The 12,616-nt window shown below is 38.9% G+C and overlaps 1 protein-coding gene across 1 annotated transcript; it reads left to right on the plus strand.

Moving 5' to 3' along the window:
- The first annotated feature begins 3,266 nt into the window (after positions 1 to 3,266).
- Positions 3,267 to 11,865, plus strand: LOC114146320 (immunoglobulin lambda-1 light chain-like). Its single transcript, XM_028020284.1, has 5 exons — positions 3,267 to 3,646; positions 3,739 to 4,059; positions 8,536 to 8,574; positions 10,927 to 11,232; positions 11,316 to 11,865. The coding sequence occupies exons 1-5, from the start codon at positions 3,472 to 3,474 to the stop codon at positions 11,573 to 11,575; spliced, it is 1,101 nt and encodes a 366-aa protein (XP_027876085.1). The 5' UTR covers positions 3,267 to 3,471; the 3' UTR covers positions 11,576 to 11,865.
- The last annotated feature ends 751 nt before the right edge of the window (positions 11,866 to 12,616 follow it).

Consider the following 12,616-nt stretch of genomic DNA (forward strand, 5'->3'; position numbering starts at 1 on the left):
ATTTTCTAAAAAAATGTGAATTGCAGCAAATATCACCTGGAGGCCTCAGGATAACCAGTCCTTGATCTTTATTAGATTGCTGAGTTAAAACAGGAATGTTTGTGAACTTTAGAATGAAAAACATATTTGGATAAAATCACAATTTATAGTTGAGATATTAAGAAGTTTTTCCCACTAAAGGCCTGTAATCTGCTCCAGTCCAGCAGGGGGCGGTAAATTGACAAATCATTTGCTTTTATCAGTCTGACCTCCAGCAGAAGTAAACAATGCTCCCAGCAGCAGGTTGTGTTTTTGTTTCTCATATTTCAGTAACAATGTCTTCAGTTTATTATCTGTTCTTACTGTCAGAGAGACAAACTGCTGCAAAATGAGAAACAATATAAATATTAATAATTAAACTTCTAAAAACATTTAACAGGTTTGGTTAGCTGCTAAAAATCAGACGTTGTAATTTATTATCTTGGGAAAATCAATAGTTATTAATAAGTGATGATCAAAGTGACATTTCACAGCGACAGCCACTGAATCCTGGTTCACAATAACTGGCCACTTTATTAGGCACACATTACTACTACTGGACTCTGGATATTTACTATTTTTCAAAACAATCTTGGTAAACATGAAAGAAAGTTGTGAGTGTAAATAATGTAAAGAAGCTTCACTTTCAGACCAACTCATCTTCCTCCATAAACTGACAAATTCAAAGTAAAAAAAAATCTTCATTTTGATAAAGATTTGTTTAAATTTCATCAAAAATTTGGTTTAAATTTCAGCAACATGTGAAAATAACAGCTTCTTTCCTTCATGTCCCAACGGATCTCATAATGTCAGCATCAGGAAGCAGCATCAATGAAACTTTGACTGGACCACAGAGGTAACAATAGTAACCTGAACCTCCTAAACTCATTTCACTCTGATCTCTGCAGAGACTCTGGAGTTAAAGCAAAGCAACAGCGCCACCTGCAGGTTGTTCCCAGTCTGTTTGATGGTGTGGCTGTGATGCTCAAACTGAAAACTGTTAATAAAAATCTGAATCAGAAACATTTCAGTGTCGCTAACGTCTAATCTAACCCAACAGCACCACCTGCTGGTTGATTTTATCCATCAGATTCCAGTTCAGCCACTAAGCAGCAGAATCTTCCTCTGATGATCCAATCAGCAGCTTCCTCTGATGATCCAATCAGCAGCTTCCTCTGATGATCCAATCAGCATCTTCCCCTGATTATCCAATCAGCAGCCTCCTCTTCTCTGTGGGCTGCAGGGGCTGATGGGAGCTTTGGTTCCTCTGCTAGAAACCACGTGGCCCTGGTCTGATCTCTCAGCTCGTCCTTGTTTGGCCTCAGCTGCATCAGAGCGCCACTTCTCCCCAGGTTCACCAGAGGAAACTCCACTGCACACAATGCTTTTCCTCCCAGCTGCTGCTCTGTGCTGGCTGGGTTCAGGTGAGTGTTTCCAGCCAATCAGGAGCCAACAAAGCCCACCTGGAACAAACACTGTCACACTAACCTTCACCTGTCTGTCTGTGTCTCTACAGCGCTGGCTGCCATGGCAACACACCTGGTTCAGGATTTAACTCTGACCAGGAGAACCGGGCAGAGCGTCTCCTTCAGCTGTGGAGGAACTGGGCAGTGTTATTATGATGATGAGACATACTGGTACCAGAAGAAAGAAACAGAAACATTTAAGATCATTTTTCGTTACCATAGAAGTAGCTGTGCAATTATGAACAGGTACGATCATCCCCAGAAAAATGATTTCTTCTCTGAGAAAATTCAGAACGGCTGTTCATTGAAGATTCAAAATATTAGAGAAGATCATTCAGCCTCCTACTACTGCGGCTGTTGGAAGTCTGGTTCCCACAGTGAGAAATGATTCCTTCAGCCTGAACAAAAACCTCCAGATGATCAGATGTCAGTTTGTGACATAGAGAGCAGTAAACCACAGCCCAGGTTCACTGATTTCACCTCCATCTCACACAGAGACTCTCTGAGCTCTGAAGGTTTCTGGTTTCATTCATTATTTTCAGACTTGATAAATTTATGGTTTCTGTCATTTTAAAGTTAAAGTTAAGGTGATGATTCTCCCTGAATCATAAATAATTCATTGTAAGCAATATTAATTTCATACAGCAGATCTCTCCTGTAATCTGGACGTGTTACAAACAGAGGAACATATTGAGAACAGCATAGATTTAGTTTTATTCCCACTGGACTGTTAAGATTTACAGATTAATTTCTGTTCATCTTATAAATTAACAGAATTTATTACTTTAAAGCAGCCATGCTGCATAATTAAAGGGCTGATTACAATAAAATCAAAGATATAGAATATCCTCACGTTGCATTTGCTCAGTTTTTATCCATGAAGTATCAGCTGGATTTTTCTAACTCTTTTATAAAACATGTTATAATTTATGTGCCACCTAACATTTTATAAGATAATTTTGATGTCCAACCCATGCTTAGCCTTTTGAGAAGTTTGAAACATTTGCAGCTCATTAAATTTCCTGTTTCTTCCTGTTTCGGGGTAACAGAGTCAGGTGGGGGACAAAGACCAACCAGATGGAGACATGGAGGCTTGATGCCAGCCTCAGCCCCAGAGAGACGGCAGATTAAATCCTCACAGTCAGAAAAACCTTTAAAGCTCCAGAAATACCACAGTCAGTTTAACCTGATGATTATTTCAGGACTGATATTTGATTTTCAACCTCTGGGACATTTAGACTTTTATTATTAACACAATAAATGATCAATACTTCCTAATCATGAATCAATTCTTCAGTTAACAGAATAAAATGTAGGATGAACATTAACACATTTTAACACATTCAGACAGAAACATTGAACATGAAAGAGAAAAGGCCATAATCCTTCATTTGACTCTTTCTGTCTGAAGATAATAACTTTAGTTTGGTTTCTGTCCAGCTTTAGAACATTATTATTAAAACTGATTGTTTTCTGTGCATATAATTCAATGATTCACTGGGTTCAGATTCACCTGATGACATCATAATGTAGAGCTGTGGATCATCTGAGTTTCTCTTCATGATTTCAGAGAAGGAAGATGCTTCAGAGTTAGATGTTTTCTTCATCGTCTCTCTGTAGGTTTTACAATAAACAAGTCAAGTTTCCCACCATGTTCCCTCAGACTTTTGATGAAGATTTATTTCACTTCTCAGTGGTGGAGCAATTTATTATTACCAGAAACAATAACCACTTACAAGGGAGCGTCCAATCAGCATCTTCCTCTGATTGTCCAATCAGCATCTTCCTCTGATTATCCAATCAGCAGCCTCCTCTGATGATCCAATCAGCATCTTCCTCTGATTATCCAATCAGCATCCTCCTCTGATGATCCAATCAGCAGCTTCCTCTGATTGTACAATCAGCATCTTCCTCTGATTGTCCAATCAGCATCTTCCTCTGATTGTCCAATCAGCAGCCTCCTCTTCTCTGTGGGCTGCAGGGGCTGATGGGAGCTTTGGTTCCTCTGCTAGAAACCACGTGGCCCTGGTCTGATCTCTCAGCTCGTCCTTGTTTGGCCTCAGCTGCATCAGAGCGCCACTTCTCCCCAGGTTCACCAGAGGAAACTCCACTGCACACAATGCTTTTCCTCCCAGCTGCTGCTCTGTGCTGGCTGGGTTCAGGTGAGTGTTTCCAGCCAATCAGGAGCCAACAAAGCCCACCTGGAACAAACACTGTCACACTAACCTCCACCTGTCTGTCTGTGTCTCTACAGCTCTGGCTGCCATGGCAACACACCTGGTTCAGGACCATTTAACTCTGACCAGGAGAACCGGGCAGAGCGTCTCCTTCAGCTGTGGAGGAACTGGGCAGTGTGGTAGTGGTTATATCTACTGGTACCAGAAGAAAGAAACTGAAACATTCAGAGTTATTCTCTATATCTACAGTGGTGGAACAGGAAAACCTTACAATCATCCTCAGCAAGATGATTTCTCAGCTGAGAGAGATGAGAACAGCTGTAAACTGAAGATAAACAAAGTTAAACTGGATCATTCAGCCTCCTACTACTGCGGCTGTTGGAAGTCTGGTTCCCACAGTGAGAAATGATTCCTTCAGCCTGAACAAAAACCTCCAGATGATCAGATGTCAGTTTGTGACATAGAGAGCAGTAAACCACAGCCCAGGTTCACTGATTTCACCTCCATCTCACACAGAGACTCTCTGAGTTTTAGTCTTTAATGTTTCATCATTTTATTATATTTATTTCAACATTTATTATCTTAATTCATGTTGTGAGTTACTGGATTGAAGAGATGATTTAATTACTAGTAAACATTATTTTTAATACCTTTATTTCTTTATAATGGATAATCTCAGACAAGATTTTATGTAATCAGAAATTGATTTGTTTGGTTTTTGGTTTAGTAACATCCAGATCAATCACTGACTTAACGTATTATTGTTAGTAATAACTAAAAATATCATTTTTATTTATCAAAATGATAACTAAAAGTCATTTTAGTTATTATTTTAGACACTAATTGACCACCACCACTGGTGGACTCTCCTCGTTGTGCTGCAGCTTGATGCTGTTCTGTGGAGCCATGATGCCTTTACCACCATATTGATCCTTTCTCTATGTTTCCTCAGGTCTCAAGGTCTCAGCGTTTGGATGCAGAACCTGGAAACATCCAGATCTACAGGTGAGTCTGCTGACAATGAAGATCAGAGATCAGAAAACCTGGAGCTGCCAGAACAAACCAACTCTGTGACGATTATTAAAACCCAAACAAGAAAAACCTTTTCTGTCTCTAGAACCACATTCATTAAATCTCCATGTTTGTTCTTCAATCCAGCAGAGATGTTCATCATGCAGGGTTTCTGTTGTTTTGTAATTAAACAGCTTTATTATTCCTCCTTAATCATAAATAATTTATGTTATAATATTATATGCATACAGTTGATAGTCATCAGGTTTGTTTCTCATACAGGCTGGTTGTGTTAGAAACAGAGGAACCATTAGGAACGGCCTTTTTCCAGTTTAATGTTCTTTGACGGACGGTAGGAGTAATTTTACAGATTAATCTTGGTGACATCATAATGCAGAGTTGTGTATCATCTGTGTAGTTATGGTAACTATTCTTATTACCCTTTTCAGGTCCAAGAACCTAGAACATCAAATCCAGACACAAGGAAAGACGAGAGAGTTGGATTCATGCTACTCACAGGAGAACGGACAGAGACGTACTGCAGTTACAATCTCTATCCGCTCTGAAAACACGTCTTGCCGCATCCTCTTTTTATTTCAATCATCCCCTGGTTATAATGCACATTTCAGCTCTATCAAAACATATGCAGCTGCAACGTGATTCACGGTTTCATAAGAAAAACTAGAACATTTAGTATGAACAATATGACTGAATAAGGCTAATCAGCACCATTACGCTATAAACTCTTATTATAAACATGAACGGTCAGGATGTCCAGCTGTCCGATCAGAACCAGCTGGTTCCGGATGTCTCTGCATCCTTCAGCAGGGCTTCCTTCAACATACTCAAACATAGTTAAAACAATTCAACATTCAAGATGAATGAACAAAAGAAGCAAATGTTTGCTAACATTATTGTTTATACAATTTCTCTAACAACCCATCATAATCTGTTCTAACTGGATGATTAAATAGATAGAAATTAATATTTACAAACCGGAGTAGAATATCAAGGTTAACATCCTTAATGATGACTCAAAATGTATTTATGTTTGGGTTTGGCTTTGGTTCTAGATTGATGTGCAGATTTTAAAAAATTTCCACATAAATAAGTTGGAGTTTAGATGTTCTGATCACAGGCAGGTTTATAAAACCGTGAACTAAATCAAACCAGGCGGGAGTGTTGTTGGTATTGTTCATTAGTCTAACAGGCGCAGTGTTCAGTAAATTCACATCAATCTCCACCTTGTTTGGGTCTTCAATCAAATATCATAGAAGAGAAAATCTAAAAGCAGAAAAAGTTGCACTGTTGTCTCTAATGGTGGTCTTTAGTGTCCTGTGTGATTACATCAAACTGACCACTTGCTGCAAACGGTTTCAACTTTACTCACAGAAAACATGGCAGCTACTAAATCAATCAATATCAGATCAATATCAGATACATTTTCCATCAGAGTGTCGTCTCTGATCTGGACGCTGAAGCTGCTGGTGATGCGTTGAAGAGTTATGAACACGAACCGTTCATGATTTCCAGAAAGAGAGTTTCCCTTTGTTTAGTTTAGTGTTTAATGATTCGCTGGCTTTATTTGCAGCTTTTATAAAAAAGATGAAGTTGAGTTTTACATAATTTATGATCCACAGACTTTCTTCACTTCTCTTTTGATCTCATTTAAAAGGGTTGGTGGGACAAAACTCATGTTATCAAAAATCCAATCATGTTCACATCATCAACTTCCTGGACCAACTATATGGACAGACACACGACCCTCCACATCCTCCAGGGATCCATCATGTTTCCAGCTGCATGGGCCCCATCAGGGCCAGAGGGTTCTGCTTCGCTCTGTCTTCTTCAATTGCATTGAGAGACTAACTGACTGACATGCAAAGAGAAGCTGCAAAAAAGACAGCAAAGCACAAAGATGAAAAGCAGAGCAGATGGAGAGGAAGGAGGAGAAACAAAGTGTCTCACAGAGAGAGAGAAGTTCATGTTGGGTTAGAATCAGAACATCGAGTCAAAATGTTCACGAGTCAAATTTGGCTGGAAATACATTTTACAGTTTAATTAGTGATGCATCACAGGACACATCCAACCTGTGTGAGTCCTGCTCCGTTTCCCTGCTGCCTCCATCCCAGCCTGATGTATCAAAGGTCATGACCTCTGCTGTCTCCATCCCAGCTTGATGTACCAAAGGTCATGACCTCTGCTGCCTCCATCCCAGCCTGATGTGTCAAAGGTCATGACCTCTGCTGCCTCCATCCCAGCCTGATGTATCAAAGGTCATGACCTCTGCTGCCTCCATCCCACCTGATCAGTGTGAGCTTCATGACTCCATCAGCCTCCAGGAAACCACAGACCTCCATGCTGCATTCATGATCTCAGGAGATCTCAGCAGCTGCAGCTCAGACTGAAACACTGAAGACTTTCAGCAAGACGACGTCCCAACAAACCAGGAGACCCACTGGGAGAGATGGGAGCTTTCAGACATGATGTCTGCAGAGCTTCCTTCAGACCTACTTTGGACCTTCACAGCACATTTCTGATGGTTCTGCCAAGGATCCACTCAGAACCTCACAGCAACTTCAGCAGCCATGTTGATGTGAACATCAGAGAAACTCATCATGGAGCTGAAATCTGATCCTGCTGCATCATCTGGACCGGTTCCCCTCAGCCGACCCGTTCAGCAGCAGACCGGTTTCTGTGGAGGATACTGGTACCGTTTGGTTCTGGAACCAGACTGGATGTTACAAGTAAGAACCAACACTTACTGGGTTTACTGGAGAAGTTAGAATGGGTTTAGAGTCACTTTCTGCTGCTTCAGGATTTACATGTTAGATTTTATCATTAGTTGATAATTAATTATAAAAATATAAATGATTCATGAGAAACTTGTTCAAGGACAACTTTATAAAATATATTTAGTATTTTAACTAATATTAGAGAATAATATCTGAAACACTGAGTGACTGTAACTCTGTAATAACGGCTAATATTGTTGATAAAAGTCTTATTACTGTAAAATATTATTTATAGATTTACTAACTACTAAAACTCAGTTACACAAAGCTGACAGAGTAAAAAACTGAAGAGATTAAATTCAGAAATCAGCCAACAGGTTTTTGTATCAGTCTGTCTCTCTGTGGGTGGTATGAATGGATCTTTGGTTCTGGAACCAAACTGTTTGTAACTGGTAAGAATCAACATTTACTGGTTTTCATTAGTAGAAAGTCATATTATAAAATGTGGACATTTATGAAAACAGATGTAAAATTCACAAACAGCTAAATGTCTTTTTTCAGCTGTTGGAGGTGATTATCTTTTTTGTTATTAAGTCTAATAACTGAAAGACTTAATTTAATATTTTATTTAGGACTAAAACTCAGAGTTACACAAAGCGAACAGAGAAAAACTGAATATGATAAAAGCAGAAAGCAGCTGATGGGTTTTTGTATCAGTCTGTCTCACTGTGGGATGAATGGATCTTTGGTTCTGGAACCAAACTGTTTGTAACTGGTAAGAACCAACATTTACTGGTTTCACTGTAGAAGTTAAAATGGTTTAATGTGTTTCTGCTGATTCAGGAATTACATGTTAGTTTCTATCGTTGGTAAATAATTCATCAGACATATCAATAATAAATGAAACATTTCCAAAATTTACTGTACAATTTTGTTTATAATACCTGAAAACTGTCAGTAACTCTAACCTGGTAACATTTGCTAATATTGCTGATAAATGTCTAATTACTGTAAAATATTCACCATACATTTAATACCTGCTGGAACTCAGTGTTACATTAAACTGACTGTAGTAAGAACAGAAAACAGCTGATGGGTTTTTGTATCAGTCTGTCTCACTGTGTAGAGAATATCTCTTTGGATCCGGAACCAAACTGTTTGTAACTGGTAAGAACCAACATTTATTCATTTCACTGTTAAAATGTCAAAATGGGTTTAAAAGTCACGTTCAGCTGTTTTAGTTTTAAAGATGTTTATTATTTTAGCTTGTGATCAATCACGCTTAATCTGTTGAAAATGCATCAAATGAAAATTATAATGCAGACAGAAAATGTATAAAACATTTCAGAATTGATCAAATGTTTAAAACGTTAGAAAGTTTACCGATAAAACCCAGAAATAATCTGATCAGCAGAGATGTGAATCAGTCAGGTGATTAAACTTTTAGTTTCTGAGCCTCGTTTTAAGTTCAGAGCAGCAGAAACATTTTCCTGACATCAATAAACTGATTTTACCATCGCAGCTGTGAACAGAGTGGATCAGCAGAGCAGCTGCTGCATGTTCTCTGTTCACGCAGCTGCTGGGGGAAAAATCCGATTAATGCAAAATATTCCTTATTCATTTACTGGCTGCTGAAAGCCAGCGAAACGTAAAACTGATAGAGGAAAACTGAAAATAATAAGACCAGAAATCAGCCGGCAGGTTTTGTGTTTCTCGCTGTGTGGATCTTTGGTTCTGGATCCAAACTGAGGTAAGAAAAAATGTTTTATTGTTTTATTGTAGAAGTTAAAATGTGTCCAAAGCCACTTTCTGAGTTGAAATGTAATTTTTTTCATTAGTAAAAAATTCATCATGAAAATAATTTTTGAAAACATGCTCTTTGAACAACTTCATAAAATATTTGCTTCTAGAAGTATTTTAGAATAAAATCAGTAAACTCTGTGATATGTTCAGAATTTATCTAAAATCTAAAATCTTTCTGTGAAACTAAGTTCAGTTTTTCAGTTTCTGAATGTCATTAAAAATATGATTTATTTTTAAAAACTGGTTTTTGTTTTTGTTTTCAGGATAAAATTTAATAATAAATTAGGACGTAAAAAAAGTAAAAAGGCTTTTACATTTCATTTAAAAGTAAATGAAATACAAACTTTGTCAAAAATGTATGGAAAAATAATCTGGAAAAAATAAAAAGTATTAATCATTTAAGAAAGAAATAATTTCTATAGCCGTATATTGATCAGATATTGATCGGCATTCAGATCGGCTCCAGCCGTAACGATGGATTAACCCAGTTAAAATGTTTCTGTGGAGCCGAGTCCAGGTTCTGTAGTGGACTTTGTTCTGGACTAACGAGTAGATTAGTAAAAAAAAATTACATTTATAAATAAAATCTGGGTTAAGAAAAATTCCAGCTTTAGAATAGAATAGAATAGATTATAGAATAGAATAGAATAGAATAAAGTACTTTATTCATCCCAGCAGGGAAATTACTTCGCAGTTACAGCATAGAGACACAATAACAACCACTGAGTAGTAGTAGTAGATAAAATAAAAAATAAAAATAAAATATAAAATGCTGTTAATATAAGAAACAGCTTAGAGCAGACCTTGCAAGATTCAAAACATGCAGATATGTATCTGTAAATATATGTACAGAAATGTGCCACAGTGCAGTTGTGCAATAATTTTGATCATCAGATGAATTTATTGAGACAAAAATACAGAAACAGTTTTAAATGATGATCTTAGTTATTCAGAAGAAAAGCCGTTAATTTAAACCGTCTGTTTTTCCCGTGAGAAGAAATATTCCCACCCGACCCGATAACCGGGTTCAACCAGCAGAACCAGTAAAGAGTTTTAATCCCAGTGGAGGAACTCTGACCCACTCTGCTTTGCTGAATTGATTTAATTCAGACACATAGGGCGGGTTTCCAGTAGGAATGAACAGATGAAGGCCATGGTAGAGTCCAGGCTTTGACTAGGCCGCACCTACACTTTTTTCATTTCATGAGCCATTCAGAGCTGAACTTGCTGGAGTTCTTTGGATCGTTGTTCTACCAGGTACAGCAGGTTCTCCAGGTCCTTCAGCAGCTCATCAGTCCCAGAGCATCACTCTGCCACCACCGTGTTTGACTGAACTGTGATGTTCTGGTTCTGACCTGCTGTCAGTTTTACAGCAGATGTAATGGGACGTCCAGGTTCTGGAAGGTTCTCTCCCGACTCATCAGATTGTTTCAGGGATCATAAATGTCAGACGGGTCTTTGTGTTGTTTTGGGTTACATCATTTTTATTCAGCCTCTCCTTATTCTGGAATCATGACCTCTGACCTCAACCGAGACAGTGAGGTCTGGAAAGGTTTAGATGTTCTGGATTTTTCTAGGATGGGTCGGGTCTTTTATTAAATAATAAACAGTTAATAAATGAAATCTTTTATTTTCTCAGTTTATCGTTTCCTGACATTAAAATGTGTTTGATGACCTGAAATATTTCTCTGTTCTGTTTGTTTCTGCTGTCTTCAGGTAGAACAATGAAGAAACCCGAGGTGACTGTGTGTCCGGTGAAAACACAAGGCCGTGTGGAGGGAGAGACGGCTCTGATGTGTCTGGCCTCGGCCATGTATCCTCCTCTGGTCCGGATCTCCTGGAAAAGACAGAAGGGCAGCAAGGAGGAGCCGGCCCCCGCCGAGGAGAAACAGCAGGAGCTCAGCGGGTCAAAAAGTTCTGCCGTCATCAGGCTGGTTAAAAACGAGACTCTCTACAATTATGAATACATCTGTGAAGTTCAGCATGAGGGCGGCAGCGTGACCAACCAAACACGGTTCCAAGGTACGAAAAGCAGAAGATCAGTTCAGGAGAAATGCAGCTTCAGATTCAGTGTGACTGGAATGTTGGACTTCTCTTTGTTCCAGAACTTCCAGAACCTCCAGCACCAACAAGGTCTGGAGCAGCAACAGATCGGCCAGCAGCTCCTGCGCCACCACCAGCAGCGTCTGTCCGTCCTCAGCTCCCAGTGAGGCTCCCAGTGAGGCTCCCAGTGTCCTTCCAGTCTCGCTGCAGGGTGAAGCTGCTCTGCCTGCTGTACTCAGTGCTGATAGTGAAGAGTCTGGTGTACTGCAGTGGCCTCTCTGTGCTGATGGTCCTCAGGAGCAAGGGCCCGGCCCCCAGCTGAACTGCTGCAGTTTATCACATTCATCAGCTTTAAGAAACATTGTTCAGGACAAACTGTGGAATGTACTTTTGATTTCATTTTGCTGCATTTTATTATAATTTAATTCTTTTTGCTTTTCACTTTTTACAGTGTTGTAGATTCTACACATTTATTAATTTTGTATTTGAATAAACTCAAACATTTTTTGTCATGTTTTTCACTTTTTATAACTTTTATCTGACCTGAATGTAATGAAATTAAAACGACAATAAAACCATTTTTCCACCATCAACATGTATGTTATTAATATGAATTATATGTAACGTGTCAGTAAACCTTATTGGTTCATCTGTTTGTCGTCTGATTCTTCAGTTTTGCTCTGAATCAGTGAGAACATCAAACTCTACGCCGATGACGTCGTTGTTTCCACTCATGAACAAACAGCAGAGCTGCTTTAAAAACTAACATCCTGACTGTTTATGAGTTATTCTAACATTAGCATAATAAAACACATTTTCTGTGTTTTCTTCACTTTTTAGGAACTTTTCTGTTTCACACAGTTTAGTTAGCAGTAGCTTAGTTAGTTCAGAAGGACCAAATCTCTCTCTCTCTCTGTCTCTCTCTCTCTCTGTCAGATGTTTAGCTGCTCTGCCTCCATTAGTGATAATGTTTTATGTTTTTTCTTGCTTTGGGGCTGATTGGCTGACCGTATGCAGGAGCCATAATCCTGGAAACCAGCCCACTGGACTCCACCAACTTGTCCTGTTGTAAAAGTTTCACTGATCACCTGCTGGGAATCAGCAGGTCTGTAGTCAGAAACGTGGAATGAGAAACACGACCATGATCAAATGTTTGCCAGGACCAGAATGAGCAACTTTACATCCTACCTGGCAACAAACGTCTGGTTAGGAAAGTTCAAATACAGGAAAATTGACACATGATTACAGCAATCAGTGTCACTAAAGTTGCATTGCTTCAGTGTGAAAGTTTGCCAAAACAATGTTGTAGTTTTCTCTGGTCCCTTCCTGATGTGACGACATGTTTAACCGTTTGCTGTCGTTC

The sequence above is a fragment of the Xiphophorus couchianus genome, chromosome 6 (assembly GCF_001444195.1).
Source record: "Xiphophorus couchianus chromosome 6, X_couchianus-1.0, whole genome shotgun sequence".
Taxonomy (NCBI): domain Eukaryota; kingdom Metazoa; phylum Chordata; class Actinopteri; order Cyprinodontiformes; family Poeciliidae; genus Xiphophorus; species Xiphophorus couchianus.

What these genes read in the sequence shown, in the direction of transcription:
- LOC114146320 (XM_028020284.1), top strand. Translation starts at nt 3,472, where the DNA reads ATGGGAGCTTTGGTTCCTCTGCTAGAAACCACGTGGCCCTGGTCTGAT. An exon ending in TTGGAAGTCTGGTTCCCACA is followed by an intron (nt 4,060 to 8,535) that starts GTGAGAAATGAT and finishes CACTGTGTAGAG; the next exon opens with AATATCTCTTTGGATCCGGA. An exon ending in AACCAAACTGTTTGTAACTG is followed by an intron (nt 8,575 to 10,926) that starts GTAAGAACCAAC and finishes TGCTGTCTTCAG; the next exon opens with GTAGAACAATGAAGAAACCC.